General features: G+C 37.3%; 1 protein-coding gene across 6 annotated transcripts in view; it reads left to right on the top strand.

Annotated features, from left to right (window-relative positions):
• LOC108754480 (fasciclin-1) overlaps positions 1–19,793 on the top strand; it is a 377,227-nt gene that overhangs the window by 177,692 nt on the left and 179,742 nt on the right. For all 6 annotated transcript variants that reach the window (XM_018496772.1, XM_018496774.1, XM_018496773.1 and 3 more), the window contains exon 2: positions 16,719–16,854. In XM_018496772.1, coding sequence (XP_018352274.1) covers positions 16,719–16,854 — 136 coding nt within the window. The remainder of the gene's footprint in view (positions 1–16,718; positions 16,855–19,793) is intronic.

Genomic DNA, 19,793 nt, shown 5'->3' with positions numbered 1-19,793 from the left:
GTATATGGAAAAAAAAATTAAAAATATGCTGTCCTATAAATAGGACAATGGCAAGAAATGAGTTATTTAGAGGACAAAGGTCTATTTTTTAAATCTTACAACTTCTTCTGAAGATTTTTTCTTACAATTTATTATTTTATATTATCATTGTATTTCTTGTCTTAAAATATGATGCTGTTTCAACATCACTATAGTGACTTTCCCGTCCCATAAAAGTTAAGACATCTGGGTAATACCTTATTCTATTTTCCTTTCCGAGGGTTTTAAAAAAACCTGGGATGTGTGTGGTCACTCATCTACTCATAATTTTAAATCTTTTTTAATATTTAAAATTGTGAGATTTTTATGAGAGAATATTTATGGGCTCTCTTAATTTACTAATCTCTTCGTTTTATCGAAAAGATACTTTTATTATAAATACACAAATCGCTCTTACCTCACTCATTTTCGCAGAATTATCAAATCATACGAAATAGCATCTTCTCCGAGAACGAAATAATTCGTTTCTGCCGAAAAAGGTGAGTTTTTTTTAGGGGGAGAAAGGTGAAGACATTGTTAATATCAAAGTCTTTCAGTGATGCGCAATGACGCCTCTGAAAAGGGTAAAGCAACCTTTCAGTGAAAGATCCCTTGCTCTTTCGCCGTTAAAGTGACGCGAGGAGAGCGGAAGATTTCCATTCGGAGTAAACGCGACTATAAATCACGCCGCGTGGCGCACCTTAACCCCTTGGAGCAGATGAGAGGAATTAATCAACGAGCTGCGCTAATTGTTTATTATTCCGCGATCGATGACGATATCATTCTTATCGCCGTGTACTCCGTCGAGCGGACAAACGACCGCGCTATTACACGATTGTTAATTACCATAAACGTAATCCCGCGATTTAATTAGCTAATGGATCGCGAAACGTATCGTTTAATCTAATTATCTTGTAATTTACGGTATTATTTAGCACGTGAATTCGGGCCTCCGCTCTTCGGATTGCAAATGCGCTTTTTGCAGATGCATCTCGAATTTACCGCGGAATGCGGTTGTATTGAAATCCTAATCGTCTCCCCGGTGGGTACCTTTTGAAATGGTGCTTTTGTTTAATTACATACCGCTAAATTGCACGTTCTGCGCGCCGCTTTATCGCTTGCAGTTTATTTTGTTATTCTCCCCCCCTCTCTTTCTCCCCCACCACTGACGAGCGTTGAATATGTTTCTAGCTGGTTGTACGATTATACATTGTTAATGAAACATTTTAAATAATTTACATTCGATTTTTCTCTACTAAAAAGCAGCTGTATAATTGAAATTATTGAACATTTTACTCTTTCGATGTTTAGCTCACTTGGTATCCACATTTTATGTTTCCCGATTTTCAATAATTTTTTATATTTCTACATTTTTATAAATCCTCGATTAGGTATATTAATGATACGTTTGGAGCGAATGTTCCTGAAAATAACTCGTCGAACACGATAAGTTTAACGTCATCCTTTGGTGGTTCACGTGCAGGCTTCGGTCTCTTGTTTACCGCTCCTAAGGATTTCTCCCCTGTCTGTCGGTTCTGAAATAAATCAAGCTTCATCTTGTTGAGAGGTTTCAAACTCCGCCCCTGTTTCCCATGAGCCCTTTCGTAGATTCGCGGAGTCGTTACGTACGCGACGTTTATTTGTCCGGCTTTTAACGGTCCGTGCCATGCCATGCTATCGGAATTGTGGAAGTTCTAAATCAATTCCGTCATAAATATGCCGAAAGTTCGAAGTGTCACGTGCTTTTTATCGACCGTCAATCTGTCCGTCAATCGCGATTCCCTCAGATATCAAAGGACGTTTTCCAGCAAGGACACAGTGTAACATACGTCGATATTCATTCTTACATTTAAGAAGTCATGAATCAGTCAGAGATTAGTATCTTACGCCGTATTAGTATCTTAAGATCGTATTAAAATAAGAACGGACTATGAATACCGGCGGATTATGAATAGTGAATTATTTCATCCTTGTTTAACATCAAATAATGAGAATGTAGTGATTCACTTTGTTACACTATGATCTTGCTGGAAAACGCCGAAAATAATACGCGATACGAATTGAAATATTCGATAGCACCTTTGAACTTAAAGCTTGAAATCGTGTAAGAGGAATAACATTCAAATTAAAAAAAAAATCTATTCCATTTTCAAAATGTATTTTTTTTCAAGTGATAAGTTCAAAGATGTACTTCACGAATATTAAGATAACCGTACTCAATATAGTCTACATAAGCGATTTTTACTGAATTTATATTAGATTTAAAATAGAAAACATTTCCAAAACCATAGAAGACAGAATTTCTTTTTAGAATCTTATAGCTTTTTTAAATAAGGGTTATAATTCTTTATTTTATTATATCCTTGTTTCAAAATATGATATTTCAAAGCCATTGTAGATATTTCTGTTCTGTAAAGATTAATTGAAAATATGATATATATTTTCAATGACATGGGTATGATGAAGGTTGTGTAACTATAAACAGCAAGTAGACCTGCATATTGGATTACCTTACATTATCATTGCAATTTTGTTAATCTCTAAATGTGAACAGAAAATTAAAGAAATATTTATATAAACCCATATCAATATAAAACTATTGTATTTTATTGCGATAATAATAAAAATAGAACTTTCGAGTAAACACAACGATAAACAATCTGTTTGTTGAATGAATAAACTATTTTATTGATTTTATTTTCTTATTCATTATTGTAGATAGATAAAGATTGTTTTTCAATGTAAAAGAGGGTATCGAGAGGCAGAACAAACTCAGCAAGCGAAGCGCAACGGTGACGATGAGACAAAGAGACGGGCAATAAAGAACGGACGGAAAATAAAAGCGGGACGAACTGACATCAAAACGAAAGAGAGAAAGAGGACAAGAGAGTAGATCGTTTACGCGCCTCATCGCCGGCCAAAGGAGAAATAGCGGAAAAATAGAGCGCCGGTGCGTAGTACGTCGTGCTATAGCAAACACCGGTGTCGCGAGTAAATGGAAAAACGTTGTACGCGACGGAGCGAAACGCCGAAGCCGACGCCGACGCTGACGTCGACGTCCACGTCGATGGTATTGCTGGACGACACACCGACCGGCCATCCAAAATCAAACGCGTTTCGAAACAGGATTCGGAAAGCCGAATCGATAGCCCGGCCGGTTGCGCCCGCTCTGATAAACGTTTCATAAATATTCAAATGTTTATACGCGCATGCACCGGGTGGACAGAGACGCGTTTAGCGGATGCGAGACTGTCGCGTCACATCCTGCCCGCCGTTGCCCGTAACCGAGGATAGATACGACGATAATGAAGATAAACGAGGAGTGAAGTTCCTCGTGGGAATAGCAGATCGCGCCCGATACTGCTCACGCTCGGCCAGAGTAAATCGGATATGCGACGGCATAGTACAGCTGCAGCCGCGTGAAATTACCACCTACTTTGGCCGAAACTAGCTCGCCGGAGATTCCGTCTCGGACTCGAGCATATAGATCGACGCTGATTCGAGAAGCTATTAGCTTCTCTAAAAATGTATCCCATCCAAGGTAGACTATAGAAATTCACACGGAAAGAACGATTTTGTTGAAGTGATGAACAAATTATAACTTCGTTGGTCCATTGAAATAATTACGTAGGGATTTCAAGCATGATAAGCAATGTTGCAAAAAGTTTTGACGTTCAAGCAACCAGTTTAAGCGTCCTAAATAATAATTTTGACGGTCCAACAAAATTATTTTCAGATAAATTTTTAGCTACTTCAGCAAAGTCCTTTTCACATAGAAGACGAAGAGGAAGCCGTTAAACGTTTTCACTGAAAACAATTTCTAGTTAAAAATGAATCAATCAGTAGATTCTGATTATATCAATCAGAATTCTAATCGAGATAACTATATAGATGTTCAATTATGATGATCGGAATTCGGAGTGATATGATCGGAATTTATTGGATCGTGCATTCAATTTCAACAAAAAATGTTTCCCACAAAGAGAAAACAGTGGACTTATGGATTTTGATTTCTTTTCATATGATAAGTTTACATCGAAAATAAATTCCGCCATGTTTGAGCATTTTGTTAAATGTATCTTATATATAATAGATTTTTTAATATATGAAACAATCCCGCATTAATTATATGGAAATTATTATTCGATTCCGATCAAATAAGTTATTTTTCACGTATAATGTAGCTTATAATGTGGCGAACAAAAGCTATCACATAAACAAAAGACTTAATAACGAATAATTTTTAAGCTACGCTATATCAAAGGTGTTCTTATCTTTTTGTTTATCACATTACAAGTTACATTATACATAATAAAACTATCTCATTTTATCGGGATCCAATTTACCATATAATTAATAAACACTAATTACATGGAAAATTACGCTCCGATGAAATGAGTTAGCTTTCATATACAATATAGCTTATAATGTGGTGGACAAAAGATATCAGATGCAAGGCTCGATAATGATTAGTTTTTAAGCTATGTTGTATCAAAATGTGTTCTCTGCATGAGCATCAAGTTTTATACCTTTGATACACCCTGGCTCAAAAACTATCCATTATTGAGCTTTGTATCAATGATATCTTTTGTTTGCTACATTATATGAGAAAACTACACTGTTAAAAATTTTATGAAATTTAATGTACTTTTAAGTTACACAAATTAAATTCAATTTTATGACAATAAATTAAATTTAACAAATGTATCTGCAACTGAAAAGTATATTTGTGTACATGTACATGAAATTTATAATAATATATTTTTCATAAAATTTGCATGAAATTTAATATAAGTAAACGTTAAATTTAAGTTACTTATAATTTCATTTTCATTGACAACATTAAATATTTTTAATGTACTTACTTGAAATTTGCTTCCATTACAACGGAAGCAAATTTCTCTTTTTTTAACAGTATAACTCATTTTATTAGAATCTAATTTTCCACACATAATTGGTGCGCGAGGTCCTTTTATACAATATATTAAAAATACCATTTATAAAGTCAATTCGATAAAACGCTCGGACACGGCACAATTTATTTTCGCCTTAAATTTATCATGCTGAAGAAGATAGAAATTCGTGAAGAGTCCATTGTGTCGTCTCCTTGTCAGGAGATATCATTAGATTTATTCTATATATACATTTGATTAATTATTTTAATTAATAGATATATAATAGAAAGGGAAGAGAAGTATAACGCATGTCATAACTGAATAAGGCGGCCAGACCATTTTCAGAAGTTTTAGAGTTCTTGAGAAACTCGGAAGGAATTGATGTCGGCATGCGCGCACTCTCTTTTAACAGAACCGCAATCAAAGTCGTTCGATAAATCAAACTTGGTGAAGTTTTAATTGATCGCTGCTTGATCAGGAGAGCGGAGGCGAAGTGAGGTACAAGGATGACGTCCTTCTCTTTCTCTCTTTCACCTCCTCGACACGCGGGAGCTTCCTCTTCTTGTACTATAGACATCCAAAAAGTAGGCGGGTTATAGACTAACTTTGTAGTAAACTCACTCAATCAAAGTTACCACGAGAAAGTCTGCGCGAAGACCGTCGCGGAGGAGCGACGGATGAATGTTTTAATTTGCGATTAAGTTCCTAAACCTCTCGACTTATTGCGAGCTCCAGCAAATTCATATATCGTGAGGCATATGAGAATATCGGGACGTCTCAAGATTTAATTATAGCATGCGACGCAGAAGTATAAACAGCGTAATATAATAACAGCCGAATAGCGCATTGCATGTATCGAAGACGTTTCCCAACTTGATCAATTTCCCGCCTATAAATTAACGTGAAACCGCGAAGAACAATTTCCCTCGACAGAGAGTTCTCGCCAAGTCGCGTATTCGATATCATCCCCGGATGGGGTCGCGAGCGCCATTGTTACTTCCCGATTCAGTTCTCTTCCGTTGTATCGCTTACATCAGGCGATTGCGAATTCGGCGGTGGCGGTCGACCCTATCGATATTCAGTTGCCGAACTGGTTACCTTTAATGGTTATACTGAATATTGATTACCAATTAGTGGGCATAATCACCGCGAATTCTAATTGTTAATGAGGTCTACAACCGCAGCGTGCAAACTGTCCGCGATGGGGCAGAAGGGGACAGAGGAGGGAACGAGAACACTGGGGTAATGTCCGGCTGAATTAGCAATCGCTTCCTTGTTTTTATAAGCTTCCTGCGATCGTTGCGCGTCGTCACGGGACACGTACTAAATTATTTTGCGCCCTGGCGTACGCGCTTCCGTTCCAATGCGGCTGCTCCATTAAATACCGCTGCCGGATTAATCCCTTAACGACGTGCGTCGCGAATCCGCTAAAATCCTCTGTAGGACATTCAATTGAGTCCACTGAAAGCACATTATTATTATGCCATCGCCGTGAAATATTGATGGTAATTAATTACGTTGCATTCAAATAAATTTTTCGACAGCTTGTCGTGCGAACAAATCAATTTGTAGAGAATTTTATTAATTTCATGGATATATTAAATCGTGGTGATCGAATGATGTTTCATTTTCTTTGAATAATTAAAATTGTTTCAAATTTTCGAGTTTCTGAATTTTACCTGAAGAAAAGAATTTTGTTAAAGTATCGAAAAATGTAGCTACAAATTTGAAAATAATTTTGTGTTGGACTATCAAAAAATTCACTCCACAAAATTCTTTCCCTGCACGAAGAGAATTTTTTCTTAGAGTTTACCTTGAAAATATGATAGTCGTGGGACAATATAGTATTTCCAAAAATTTTAATGTAAATTTATCTCATTCGTTAATAAAAGTACAATAAGATAAGTTTGATTAATTTTACTGAGGTGCATGGTGAAAATCTTTAAAATATTGAATTGCACCACAACTACCTACATTTTTGGGATAAATTTTAAAACACAATTTTTAAAATTCTCTCCATGTGGAGACATTTCTTTAGAATTCTACAATTTTGTAATCGTTGCATTGATAAAATCAAATAGAACTCTTATTTAGAGCCATGCATCATAAGCCATCCGAAGATATTTAAGTGTTAAATGCCTATTTGGAAACATTCGGTTTGCTAAGTCACGAGGAGATGAATAGATCGTCTTACATCACCGTGCATCAGTCTCTTCCACGGTCTCCGATACGAAAAACGCCTCGCGAACACGAGAGATGGATGATCGATCGACGAAGACGGAAAGTCGCAGGAGACGTCGGCGGTCGGATGACTCGACGACGATGGTAATTCGAGAATTTTCATATCGCTAAGTAACCAGCGCGCCATCCGTTTCGGCATGTAACATAAATAACATTACCGGCGCGACGGGATGGCCCATGATGAATGTTCATCATCGCGACATGAAATATGTATGAAGCGTCCATTTTTATTCCCATCGAAAGTCGCTAGGCTCGATTTCTCGGATTATTTTTTCGATCAACTAATTCGATGAGACGCGATTGATTTATATATCGAATTATTATCAATTACTTTATTACCGTATAATTAATTCGATACCCTTTACTCGGATATCCCGAAAAATGTCTAAGCGAGAGATTATAAAAGATAAAGATCGAAAGATTAGTAAAGCTAGTACCACAGAAAAATATCATTCTATTGCTAATAAAAGTGATTATTCAATTTACTCTTTTTTTTTTTTAGTTATCTTTAACAAAGAATATTTCCTTGTGATCTTAAAATATACTTATTATAAATTCTTAGAAGACCTCGTTATTTTATATACTCAAAATAAGAATTTATTTTCTTTTGAAGAATATTGATCAAAGAAGCGACTTTATGTAATAAGCAAATCGAATTTGTGTTAATTTAATCTTGATTAAAATATTAAACAAGAAGATTGGAAATAAGACCGTTTATATTAGATATATATTACTTTAAATACGAAGCACCACTACGGTCTGATCATTTCTGAACTTAATTTATTTAAATGAATATATAGTTCAACATCTTAACATGCAGACCGGCGATTCTAAAATTAAACTTACTAGGTTTTAGAATATATTTTGAATAAATTTGATGCTTGTGATGAACTTACGATAGATTTGCCGATGCATGAACTTTTGAAATACTTGAAACAAGTAATTCTTACTTCCGTATAGCCTACAATATGTATTTTTCTGTGTGCAGTAATACGAATGATGTATTATATTATAGCGCATAGTGACCGCAAACATCCAAGAAAGTAGTGAACCCCAATGGGGTCAATTTGGTTCGAAGGGGTCGTTTCGATGGCGTCAGTCGGCGCTCTCCCTCGTTGTCCTAAATTCATTTCTTCAGGTTATTTATAAGGGGATGATGCTGTGACGATGAGTCAGAAGCACAAGAAATATTAATTTTCCGGCCATGTGCGGAAAATTATTACCGAAAAATATCGCACGATAACCGCAAAATTACGCGAGCTACGTGAAAGTTTAATGGATAAGGTGTAATATTTTAATATAATGGCACTGTGAATCATAAATACATTTAAGTATATAGACTCTATGATAGATTTACATATTAAATTTAATATTATCGATCACGCGTTCGAAAGTATCACGCATTAATACTGTATTTAAAGTTCCGCCAAGTAGAACGATGTTTTAAACTGATTACATTTTCAGACATTTATATTTTGCAGATCAATTCTATTTACAGCTACCTGCTGTCAAAATACAAAAGAACCAAATTTATGGAACGAATCGATAGCAATTAAGATCACTTATAATCTCGTCGTAGTCCCATACTTTTTACCGTGTCCCGATCTGTTCAAACGTCGCTACATTCATCCGCCCGACTCCCATTGCATCACACGCGTCACGCTCTCGAGCAACCCCCGGAGGCGAAATATCGGTGGCGCAAGTAAGTGCATCGAGATATTGAGATGTGACCCACGTATTCAATATAAGGGCTTTTACCGGCTCACGCTTCCGGGGCAAAAGCAACCCTCACCTTCTCCCTTCGCCTCCCCAGTTTTCACGGTATCCCTTTCGCCGCCTGTGGCAAGTCGAACCCCTTCTTCCAAGCGACCAACGCGCGTTTTCGTATCAACGCGTACTCAATTTACAATGGAATTGCTTCAACAGGCCATTCTGTATAATGCGCTCAACAATGCATCTATGCAGCCCTTTCGCATAAAGCATCGCACATTCTGTACACAGGCCGCTCCGTAACATCGCTTTCGCCTGTTGAGGGTCGTGTTTTGTTTGTCATCTTATCCTTGGACTTCTATCTTTTCATTCATCGTCTGTTACCTTTTAACACAGAATATTTTGATGAGATGCTATCTTGTTAAGGTGCCTCCAAAAATAATTGGCCAACGTAAGCCAACTTTGCATAGGTTCACTAAATTGATCTACATTTCATGGATAATTATGCGTCTGTATGTGTGTAATATTTAACAATCTGGCGTACATTAGCCGCATCATCTGGACAGGCACCTTTTCTCGAATTAATATTTTATCAAGCGAAATCGATGACAAGAATATATAGAAACCTATTCTCATATTCTCGAATTTTGTGATTCCCTTCTTATTAATCTGATTAGGAAAAATTTAATTGTCACGTACATCAGAAAATCGATTTGAAATTTTGCTCGAGGAGGAAATTGTAACCGATAATAACAATGGTAATTTTAATGGCACCCTGTATATATCTCTGGAAATGTAAACGCATACACACGTGCATAATGCATAGTAACAAAGGCGTTATCGAACGCAAGCCAGGAGTGCTTTACGGCCCCGATATCGAATCGAATCGAATCGAGAAGTAATTTGCACGTAGTAATGGCACAGGTTGTATCAAAGGGAAGCTACAGCATGGCTGCTAAGGTGTTGTTCTTGGCTTCGCGACATCGCTCTTACGATGGGTACATCGGGACGATATTGGTCTCGATTGCTGACTATACCGATGGCGATGCTCTCTCAACTGCTGCGTTAAAATGATATTGCTCTCCGTATAGTCGTCCCTAAATACATTCGACGTGAGTCTTATTCGTTGTACGCGCATCAATTTTAGATTGAATATTTTAAAGGGGAGAAGAGAGAGAGAGAGAGAGAGAGAGAGAGAGAGAGAGAGACACGAGGAAATGCGCGTCCATTAATCTATTGTACATGCGATCGCACGCATCCGAATCCATCGTGCCATAAATGGCGTAAATCATGGATGAATTATTTCGTCGCATAGCAAATAAATATGGATAACGGGGTGCACGTTATCATTGTTAATGAGTCGCGGGGAATAGACGGGAAATAGGAGTAGGCGATTGTATTGAAATCTATAAATATTTCCCTTGATGTCGAGGATTGAAATATTTTATATCGAATTGCAAATAAATTTTCAGCGGCGCGCTAGAATGGCGTTTAGAATAAATCCGTGAAATTTCGGTGGTTTAAATTCTACTTTTATATTTCGCATTGATTTCTACTCGTGAAAATATATTCTAAGTGTTATATATAACTCAGTGAACTTGTGAAAGGCACTAAAGCGCGCTCATACGGACGAACTGGCGTAATAATATGCAGATTAATCGCAGCTCTTCGACGCGTGAGTGTAATTCGCGATGTTCTCGCTTGAATGACGATATCGTTGACTCATAAATGGCACAAAGCGCATCTCGTCCCAGCGAATGAAAGTTCAGTCATTCGCATAAATGTTTGTATTCGTCGAGGGCGCGTTGAACAGATAATAAAAGGGAGAGAAGTGGCGATAAACAACCCACGCGACTAAAGATGCGAAAAGTTTAAGGACGTCCCCCAATGTACGATATATCTTATTAATGTAATGGCCTTAAAGATGACGCACGATCCTCGTTCGCTAAATGCATTTTTTTACATTTTTGCTTTTTATTGCTCGCACATTTTACGATGCCGTTTTATCGAAATCTTGTAATTAGATAAATCGCAACTTGCGCGATAAAATTTTAAAGGCGATAAAATAAATACAATATTGTGAAATGTAATAAAAATTTTTCGCATTCAATCATCATATATGTGCCAACATTTATTTTTTTCTTCTGCTCATCATCGTTGCGAGCGGGACTTTAAATCATCCTACATCCATTTGTAATCTAAAAACCACGAATGTGTTTCGTTAAATACTATTTTATTTTGTATTTTTTTATTTTCAAACAATGTATAAAATATTAGAAATATAAAACTGTACATCCTATATATCTGCGGATACTTGCAGAAGTCACCACATCTCTGATAAGAGACTTAGGCTGGGTTGTTCCATCTCTTTCGGTAAACTTCAGCTCACTGAGCTCGCTCTCTTATGCTCTCACTCTTTTACTCTTTTATTTATCCCCCCTCTTTTGTTTTATTTAATTAAAGTAAATTACCACACCACACAGTGTATAGTTTATCTGAAGATGAAACAACTGGCCCTTAGGCTAGGTTATTTCACCTTTCAGTAAACTTTAGTTTACTCTCTTACTCTCTTATTCCTTTGTCTATTAAATAAATGATCGCATAATTTATCCGAAGATAAAGGAACAGCCGGCCCCTAGAAGAAGAAAAAATATTAATATTAAGTTTCCATTGATCCATCATTGATTATGATAAATGTGTGATTTTTCCTTACATGATGGATATGATATAGAACGTATCATAAGCAGTAATCCTGGATGCCATCCACTTCATGCTGCAAACGCTTTGGAGCATTTTTTAATTGATCAATTCTTAATTATAAAATTCTTTCGCTTTTGATTGATCAACGAAGCATTAAGCGAATCGCACCCCTTTTGTCTGCAATATAGTATTTACGAATGAAACATGAGATATATTATATATATAGCAACATTCGTGAATCGAACGTCTGTACTTATTACCGCAATCGTAAAGAATTCAAGCTGTGATTTCTACGGAACAAAACGGCGAGGGAAAACTTTCGACGTATGCTCACATTAATTAAATTTCGCTCTTCCTATTTTACGGCGGATGCAACTCGATCCTCGGTCGTCTCGTGTTAAATCTCGCTCGTAAAAACACGAAGCCCCTCGCAGTTCTTTCTCTCTTTTCTCCGTTTTCTTTTTCCTACGTTGATTGTAATTAAAACATAATTAGAGTATGCAAGCCCTGTACTCCATCTCGTTCGTGACGAAGATACGATGCAATGATGAACGAGGGAGTGCTTCTAAAACGAGTACAGGGATCGTAAAAAAATGATGAAGCATAAATGAGGTCAGATTGCGAAAACGAGACTCGTAAAAATGTTACGAAGATCGAGAGACTTTTACGGGAATAATTGAAATGTAATCGCCAATTTCAGCAATTTGTATCCAATTGATTGTCGAATTATCGAGTAATGTATTTTTGTTGTGTATTTCGTACACCGAGATACCAAATATACGAGAATTAAAGTAATTTATTTCTTTCTGCCGCATTACATCGATGTGTGCGGCGATAAGCGCGGTGTAATAACTAAAATACATAAGCAAGATACACGGCGAGCGTTCATTAAACATTTTGCCGTAGCAAAAATAGCGAGCACGATATTTAAACGAATACAACCGGTAACATAACGCCGCCGCGCTGATGTGTGCCGTGAGATAAAATGCCTCGAAGGTTGAAATGTAGACATGAATTAAGACATGGAACATAACATTAAGATTCATGTCTCGCTTATTTATTATACGCGTAATTTTAGCACGAAGGGCATAAATCTTCGCCAGAGGCTGGATTTTCGCGGGTCGTCTGTAATTTTCAAAAACATCCGATCCATGCAGATTCTTCGAGTTCTGTTCTCTCGCGCTAAGTAATATAAAGCCTCGGAAAATGGAGCGCGAGGACAATATCGCGTTTGTTACGGAACGGCAAAACGTTGCTGCAAATTTATCTTCCGATCGCGCGCGATATTTCGAAAGCACGTAATGCGATAAAATGGCGCCAAGGAGACAAAGAGGGGCAGAGAGAGAAAATAGAAAATATAAATCTCGACGTTGCGATTTCATTTAACTTCCATAGTCGACTCGTCTTGATGTACCAGATTCTCGTCCTGGCGCGGCTGTACAGCTTCATAGAATTCGTTTATCCCCTGTTTAACTCATCGACACGATGCGACGCGATGCCGCGCGATTGTTTTTATTCGCCAAGCAGAAAATGCGAAAACGAAACATTTGCAAATGCGAATATTTATCCGCATTAATAGTATCCTGCAGTGCGTTCGATGCACCTCGGTCGCTTTTGCAAAAATCTCATTAGCAAGTTTATTGATTCATTTGAGCATAAATCTATAAATGTAAATTTTTTTTAACGCTTCATTTTGTCATTCATTTCAAATCTGTCAAAGACGAACTTTTTCCGTTGAGGAGTCAAGGAATTTTATTCAAATTTTGCTGTTATTGCTAAAAGTTGGAGCATTGAGGATAAAATACATTCGCTGCCGACGTCCAATTTTATTAAAATTACAAGTGTATTTAACATTTGATTAGCTAAGGAAGTGCAGTTATTTCTCACTATTTCAGCCGCGTAATCGAACATTTCATTCACAATTGTTTCTGGGACGCTGCCGATTGCCATTTTACTGAAGCAGAGAATATTTTTCGCTGCAGCGCCTAAATTTTAGCAGATAACGAATTGACCTTTGGCAGTAACGACATTAGCTGTCCCTATTGTAAGGACACATTTTAACTGTCACAGCTATATTTTTAGCCGCGTTGGCTAATCTTTTCTCTGCGTGTCTAAAAAAGTAGATAGAAAAATTAATCATTCAAATCTGTTTAAAGGAATCTTTTGGTCCTTTGTGATATTTGCGGTAAATTCCAAGAGCCAAGTATTAAAATTAGCGACTGTGATAAACTAAAATGTTGTACGACTCAAGTTCTAGAATTGCTAGAATGGTATTATATTTTATTTGATAAACCTCCTATCTCTCTACCAAGACAATCGGCACGTGAAACACGACGTCTCGATTACCGTGCTGAAAATCTTTTTCTATCCGCAGGGTTGTTTTCGCCCTGTCCCTTTCTCCTTTTGTCTGCTACCTCCGACCATCCTGTCGCTCTACCGGGCCCGTCTCGACGAACCAACTCGCATTAATTGCCGAGAGTCACGACATGTCTCCATTACTCAAGAGCTTCGTTAAAGGAAGGCAAAGGGGATAAGAGAGCGCCGCGAGGATAAGGGACGAGGAAGATAAAGGAGGTTGCAACCATGTTTCACCATTATTTTTCACAAATTGGGCTCGCGTCGCCGTTATCCTTAACGAGAATTGAACTGGTCCCCATTGTTCAATGAAATGAAAAAACGAGGTCTTTTTTTTTCTGTTTATCGTCTTCGCGAATTTCGTCCGGTTATTAGATCCTTCTGTTACACATCTCCACGCTATTTTTCATTTTCAGATCTTAATTTATATATCGCGTACGATGTCGATCATCATAAAATGTATAGAAGCCGAATGGACTGTACCCTACAGTTTCCACTAATTAATCAGAAATTTCCTGCCGACACCGCCGACCGACCGATGCTAACTAATAGACCTGCTCCGAATCTCCCTGCCAATTATCTCACCGTGTACTAATTAGCATATATGACCGTTGTAACAAAGTTTCCCGCCTCCGACAATGCCGCCTATTGTCTTACGGAAACTTACTTAGCTTTAATAATTCGTAAATCTACCTACTGGCTCACGACTGACTTATAATTTGGTGTTTCGAAGTCTTGCTTGATTTAGGCAAGATTAGCGTTACACTAGAACCGCTGATGATATCATTTTGGCTCCGCTCTCATCATTTTAACGTTTTCTTTTTTTTTTTGTATTAGATATATAACACGAAATATTGAAACTGTATGTATACAACTGTGTGTATACAATACAAATAATTTTAATAAATGTTACAAAAATAACTTTTCACTAACCGAAAACAGGGATAACAAAATTGTCAATTTTTTTGACATTTTCGACAGTTCTAGTGGAATATCATCGGTGATTCACAATGTGCGTATGTTAAATAAAAAAAATTGCAAATCAAAACCAAATGGACCAGCATTTTTATTATTAGGAAGGATATTGCGGGTGATTTAATATTTAATAAAACAAGCGCGTTCAATATCGAATGCAGGGCAATTTGAATGTAGATTACAGAAAAAGGAAAATATAAAGTGCAAAATTACTCTATTAATTCCAAAGTCGAAAGACTTTGAAAGATTGAGTGTATTAGAGGAGCGGGGCTATATGCGACGGAAAAATTACCGACAAGGTACGGCCTCCTGCGTATGAAACTTTAGCAGTTTATTATAGCCAAAGTGCCGACATAGTTCTCCCGGTAGTGCGAGAGTTTCAAGCAATGGGACGAAATAATCGCGTTTTTACGATACTCGCGCTGAGCTTTACGAGAATCGGAAACCTCGGCGACGCTTTTGTGCGGTAGAACTTGTTCGAATGCCACACGCGTCATAAAATCGACAAAGCCAGTGGTGGCGCGAGTTTTATCATACTACCCGGCATACTTTCTGCGTCTAACGCGAACGAGTTCGTTTCTGTACATTCCAAAACCGGTCGCACACGTTCACGCATAACTGCCACGAAATAACGTGAACACTGAATTAAGTATTTTATTAAAATATTTTATGCTCAATATATATGTCAATTTTTTCCCTTTTCGTATTAGATGTGTAGTAAAAAAATGTTGAAAACTGAAACTGAAATTATGTGAATATAATATAAATAATATCAAAATAACTTTTTGCTAACCGAAAACGGCGGGATAGGAAATCACCAATTTTGACCTTTGATAATTATAGCGGGAGAATTATCATCGGCGATCCCAGTGTTAAATAAAAAAAAAATCAAAACCAAACTAGCATTTTTATTAAAAAAGGATATTGTAGCTTAGTATTTAATAAAATAACAGAAAATGTACAACATTACGGGGTATACATAATAATTATTATAATATAATCCTTTATAACGTAACAATTATATCAAGAAAGGAGAAACGATATCAAAACGAAGAAAATGATTGCAATATATTATACAGCAATTTATCGTAAGGTTTGAAAAACAAGGTTTTGTAAATATGAAAAGATCACGGAAATATATATTCATATTGTAAACAACTTGGTGGCTTTCAGTTTTTCATATGTTTTTTTACCCTTAATTCCCAAGCGACGCGACGCTCGACAGAAAGAGGAGGAACTGGCAGGAAGGGTGCCTCGTAATACCCGCCAGTAGATCGGACTTTACATCCGGCTAATTAAGCATTGATAACTAACGAGGTTCCTTTGTGCCGCGGCCGCCGCGGGAGATGAAAGTCCTCGGAAAATTTCAACCGACACGTCGGATTAAATGCTTTAGCGTGCGTGCTTGTCGAACTCGAGCTTGCAACTCGATGTGAACTACGACTTTAATCCCCGTTGACGTGAATTGCTCGGGGCATGTTCCCGTTGGGTATGGATTTTTTTTTCTCTTTCTGCTGCGAAAGGGTTCATAAGAGCCTGACGTCAGAAGGGCGGAATCGATCGCTCGTTTCCTGCTTTATCATGCGGAGACGATGATTAATTTAACGACTTCCAACAAGCCGGTCCTTTTGAGCACGATGAACGATTGTTTAATTTTGTCAAGGGTACGCGATTGAGGGCACGCACAGAGGGTATAAGTGCCGTAAGCATTTTCCCCTTTTTTTGCGTGTGCTATATGCGCCCGTTAATTGTTAGCCTCAATTAACAAAGAAATGAACCAGATCGAACAAAACTGTAAAACCATATTCTGCTTTTTTGTTGCAGTTTTACCAGCTCCTGGAAGCTAGTCAAGTGGCCAATACTACCCTCACGTACCGTCACGTGACCGTGTTTGCGCCCACTAACCGAGCGTTCCAGAAATACAATGGGAGCACGAAGAATTTGGTTTTGTATCATATGTGTGAGTAGAATGTGTAACATTTATCTTACAAATAGATTTAAGTACAAACAGATTCAGAGATAGTCATCGTCAACTATCTCATTTAAGTGAAGGTGTGCAAAAGTATAAAGATGATGATTTATCACCTCCTAGCAAATTATATATATATATATATATTTGATATTAATATATAACTGCAGATTATATATAAAAACTGTGATTAAATGAAAAGCTGGAAATATACTGTGAGTGTAAAAAATATTCATATACAATGAATTTTTATTTAAAGTCTTATTTCTAGAAAATGAATAATAAATTTTCGCTTATTGTGTGTTAAGATAATATATATTAATTATTACACACTTTTTAGGTAAAATAATTTCAAAAAATATACAATCTATTTTATTCTTTATTAATAAATTGCTAATTAACATCTGTAACATCTAATAAAATTTTTTTAAATATCTGTATAATATACGTATATATTTTTTGCACTGTATTTATAGGGAAAAAAAAAAACAGTTTTGTTAAAATATCTAAAAATTTAATTAGATCTGAAAATAATTTTATATGGGGTCATCCAGAATAATTATACAGGTCACTCAATAATATAATTATGAAATAATTATAAAATAATTGTATAGGACACTTAAACTGGTTACTAGAATGTCAAAACTTTTTGCAGCGTCATTCATTACGTTTAAACGTCCTACATAATTATTTTGATGGTCCGACAAAATTATTTTCAAATCTATCTCTAGCTAAATTTTTAGATATTTCAACAAATCTGTTCCTTTCGTGTAGCGGCATGTTTTGTAAACTGACTTTCAGTAATGTATAACAAAGAGTGAGAGAGGGGGGGGGGGCGGGAGAATTATGGTGAAACGATATTTTAAAATCCAGAAAATACAAATTTGCAAAATCAACAAACTATCGAGAAAATTCCGTTGTCTCCACTATTGTATCATACGGCATTCTCCAGGATAGACCGCGTCAGAGCGACACGGGAAAATTCTCGACACGGCCGTAGAAACTCAATTTCCACTTTTGTTTGGCGGCGACCTCGCCCACCTCTCTTCCGCATCTGCATTATTTCTTTTCTTCGTCCGGTTTTCACGCGCCGGAGTGCATTAACTCCGCCGAGTCGAGTTTCGGTATTTCGCCCTTTGATCTCGACGAGGTGGGAGGGGCGGGCCGGCGCATGCATCCGTAATGCATCCGTCGAGCTGTAAAGCCGCGTCGGATCGGAAGGAGAGCATTCGATATGCGCCGGACGCTTACGTGCTTTCGTAATTCAGAGCTTCTTCGATAGTCGCGAATAATAATGGCGAGCGGCGGCCGGCAATCCGTTATCGACGTATCCGCATTTATGACCGTTCGGCGTCCGTTGGGCATTCATCGATGTAGATCCTGATAGAAAGGGGCGGTACGGAGAGGGGTGGGTGGTGGGATGGAGCGTTATTGCGATTGAGCGTAGCTGACTAATATCGCGCGACGTCAGCGAGCCAATGCGTCAGAATCCCTTCACGTTAATGCATCCTGTTACACTTTATCGTGCAGCAGACGGAAATCGAAGCGAATTCGTGCGGAACAGTCGCATTCTCGCGAAATTGCTTCCGTTCTTGGAAGAATTGGGGAGATAGATTCCTTTAACATTCGTATATTCCGGTGAGACGCCAGAAAAATTCGCGGTGCAGATCCGCGAAAATGCGAGACTTTCATTTAATACCAAGACAATTAAAGGATATCTCATTTGTTCTCTTAACAAAGATCACCTATTAAGAGCTTCTGTGTGTGTAGTGATTACTTCCTTACGGAAAAAAAAGAGAAAAAAATGTTTCGTATGATACAACGGAAAGGACGGTTTTGCTGAAGATTGAAAGATTTAATTAGATACTGAAAATAGTTTTGTTGAATTATCAAAAATAATTATGTACAACGCACAAACTGATTGTGGCGAGAATGTCAAAACTTTTTATAGCATTATTTATTATGCTTGACGTTCCTACGTAATTGTTTCAGGGTTGCCACAAAATTGAAAATCAGGAAAATATCAGGGAATTTTGCAAAATTTGTTGAAAAATTAAAATTCTTGACTTTAAAGAAATTTAATAAATGTACATTAATAATTATCCAATTTTCGAATATTATTAATTTAAAAATTAGAAATGCAAGCGATGTTAGCAATATTAATTAGTAATTTAAATTATTCTCTTAATAAAGTGTTTGACGGCTTTTAAATCGGGATGAAAGTATAATATAAAACAAATGAAAATATAATAAAATACAATAAATTAAAAAATATTTTAAAAGGAAAAAAATCATGAAATTTTGTTCAGAAATCAAGGAAAAATTATGAAATTTTAAGATGAGGAATTTTTGTGACATCCCTGATAAAGAATACCTACAAGAAGCTGAGAAAGGAAAGACTTTATCAGTGACACTTGACTGAAAGAAAACTCATATTTTCTGCGCCATTTCGTTCTATGTCGGTTAAAGTTTACAGAAGGAATTAAATTTTAACAAGCTCGCCACTTGAAGCTTTAAAAATAGGCAAGAGCCATGCCATATCTTTGTTTCATCCGGCTGCGTCGTGGAAGGCGTATCACAAGATCGTCTTTAATCAATGGAGACGCGGCAAACAACCTGCTCAATCAAAATCCTTATTATCCTTAGCGGATTATGGTAAACGCGACGACGGGCCTCGTTAGGCGCACCCTCGCGTTCGTCTCGCCTCGCCTCGTCTCGCCTCATCTTGCCTCGTCGTCTTCGCGTCCGCGTTCGTGTTTGCGATGTCGCGCGGTGTGTAATTTCGACGTGCAATGTTTGCGCTGCCACGCGGCGGGATGGCACGGCGGCGAACGCTTACACGGATAGTCGCATCGGCGCCGCGCCGTGGCACGGCGCCATCGATCTTGACGGAGACCCGAAGGCAAACACATCCCACGTAGGACGCACCG

Source organism: Trachymyrmex septentrionalis, unplaced genomic scaffold (assembly GCF_001594115.1).
Source record: "Trachymyrmex septentrionalis isolate Tsep2-gDNA-1 unplaced genomic scaffold, Tsep1.0 scaffold8, whole genome shotgun sequence".
In the NCBI taxonomy this organism is placed as follows: Eukaryota; Metazoa; Arthropoda; class Insecta; order Hymenoptera; family Formicidae; genus Trachymyrmex; species Trachymyrmex septentrionalis.
This window is presented reverse-complemented; position numbering and strand designations above follow the sequence as displayed.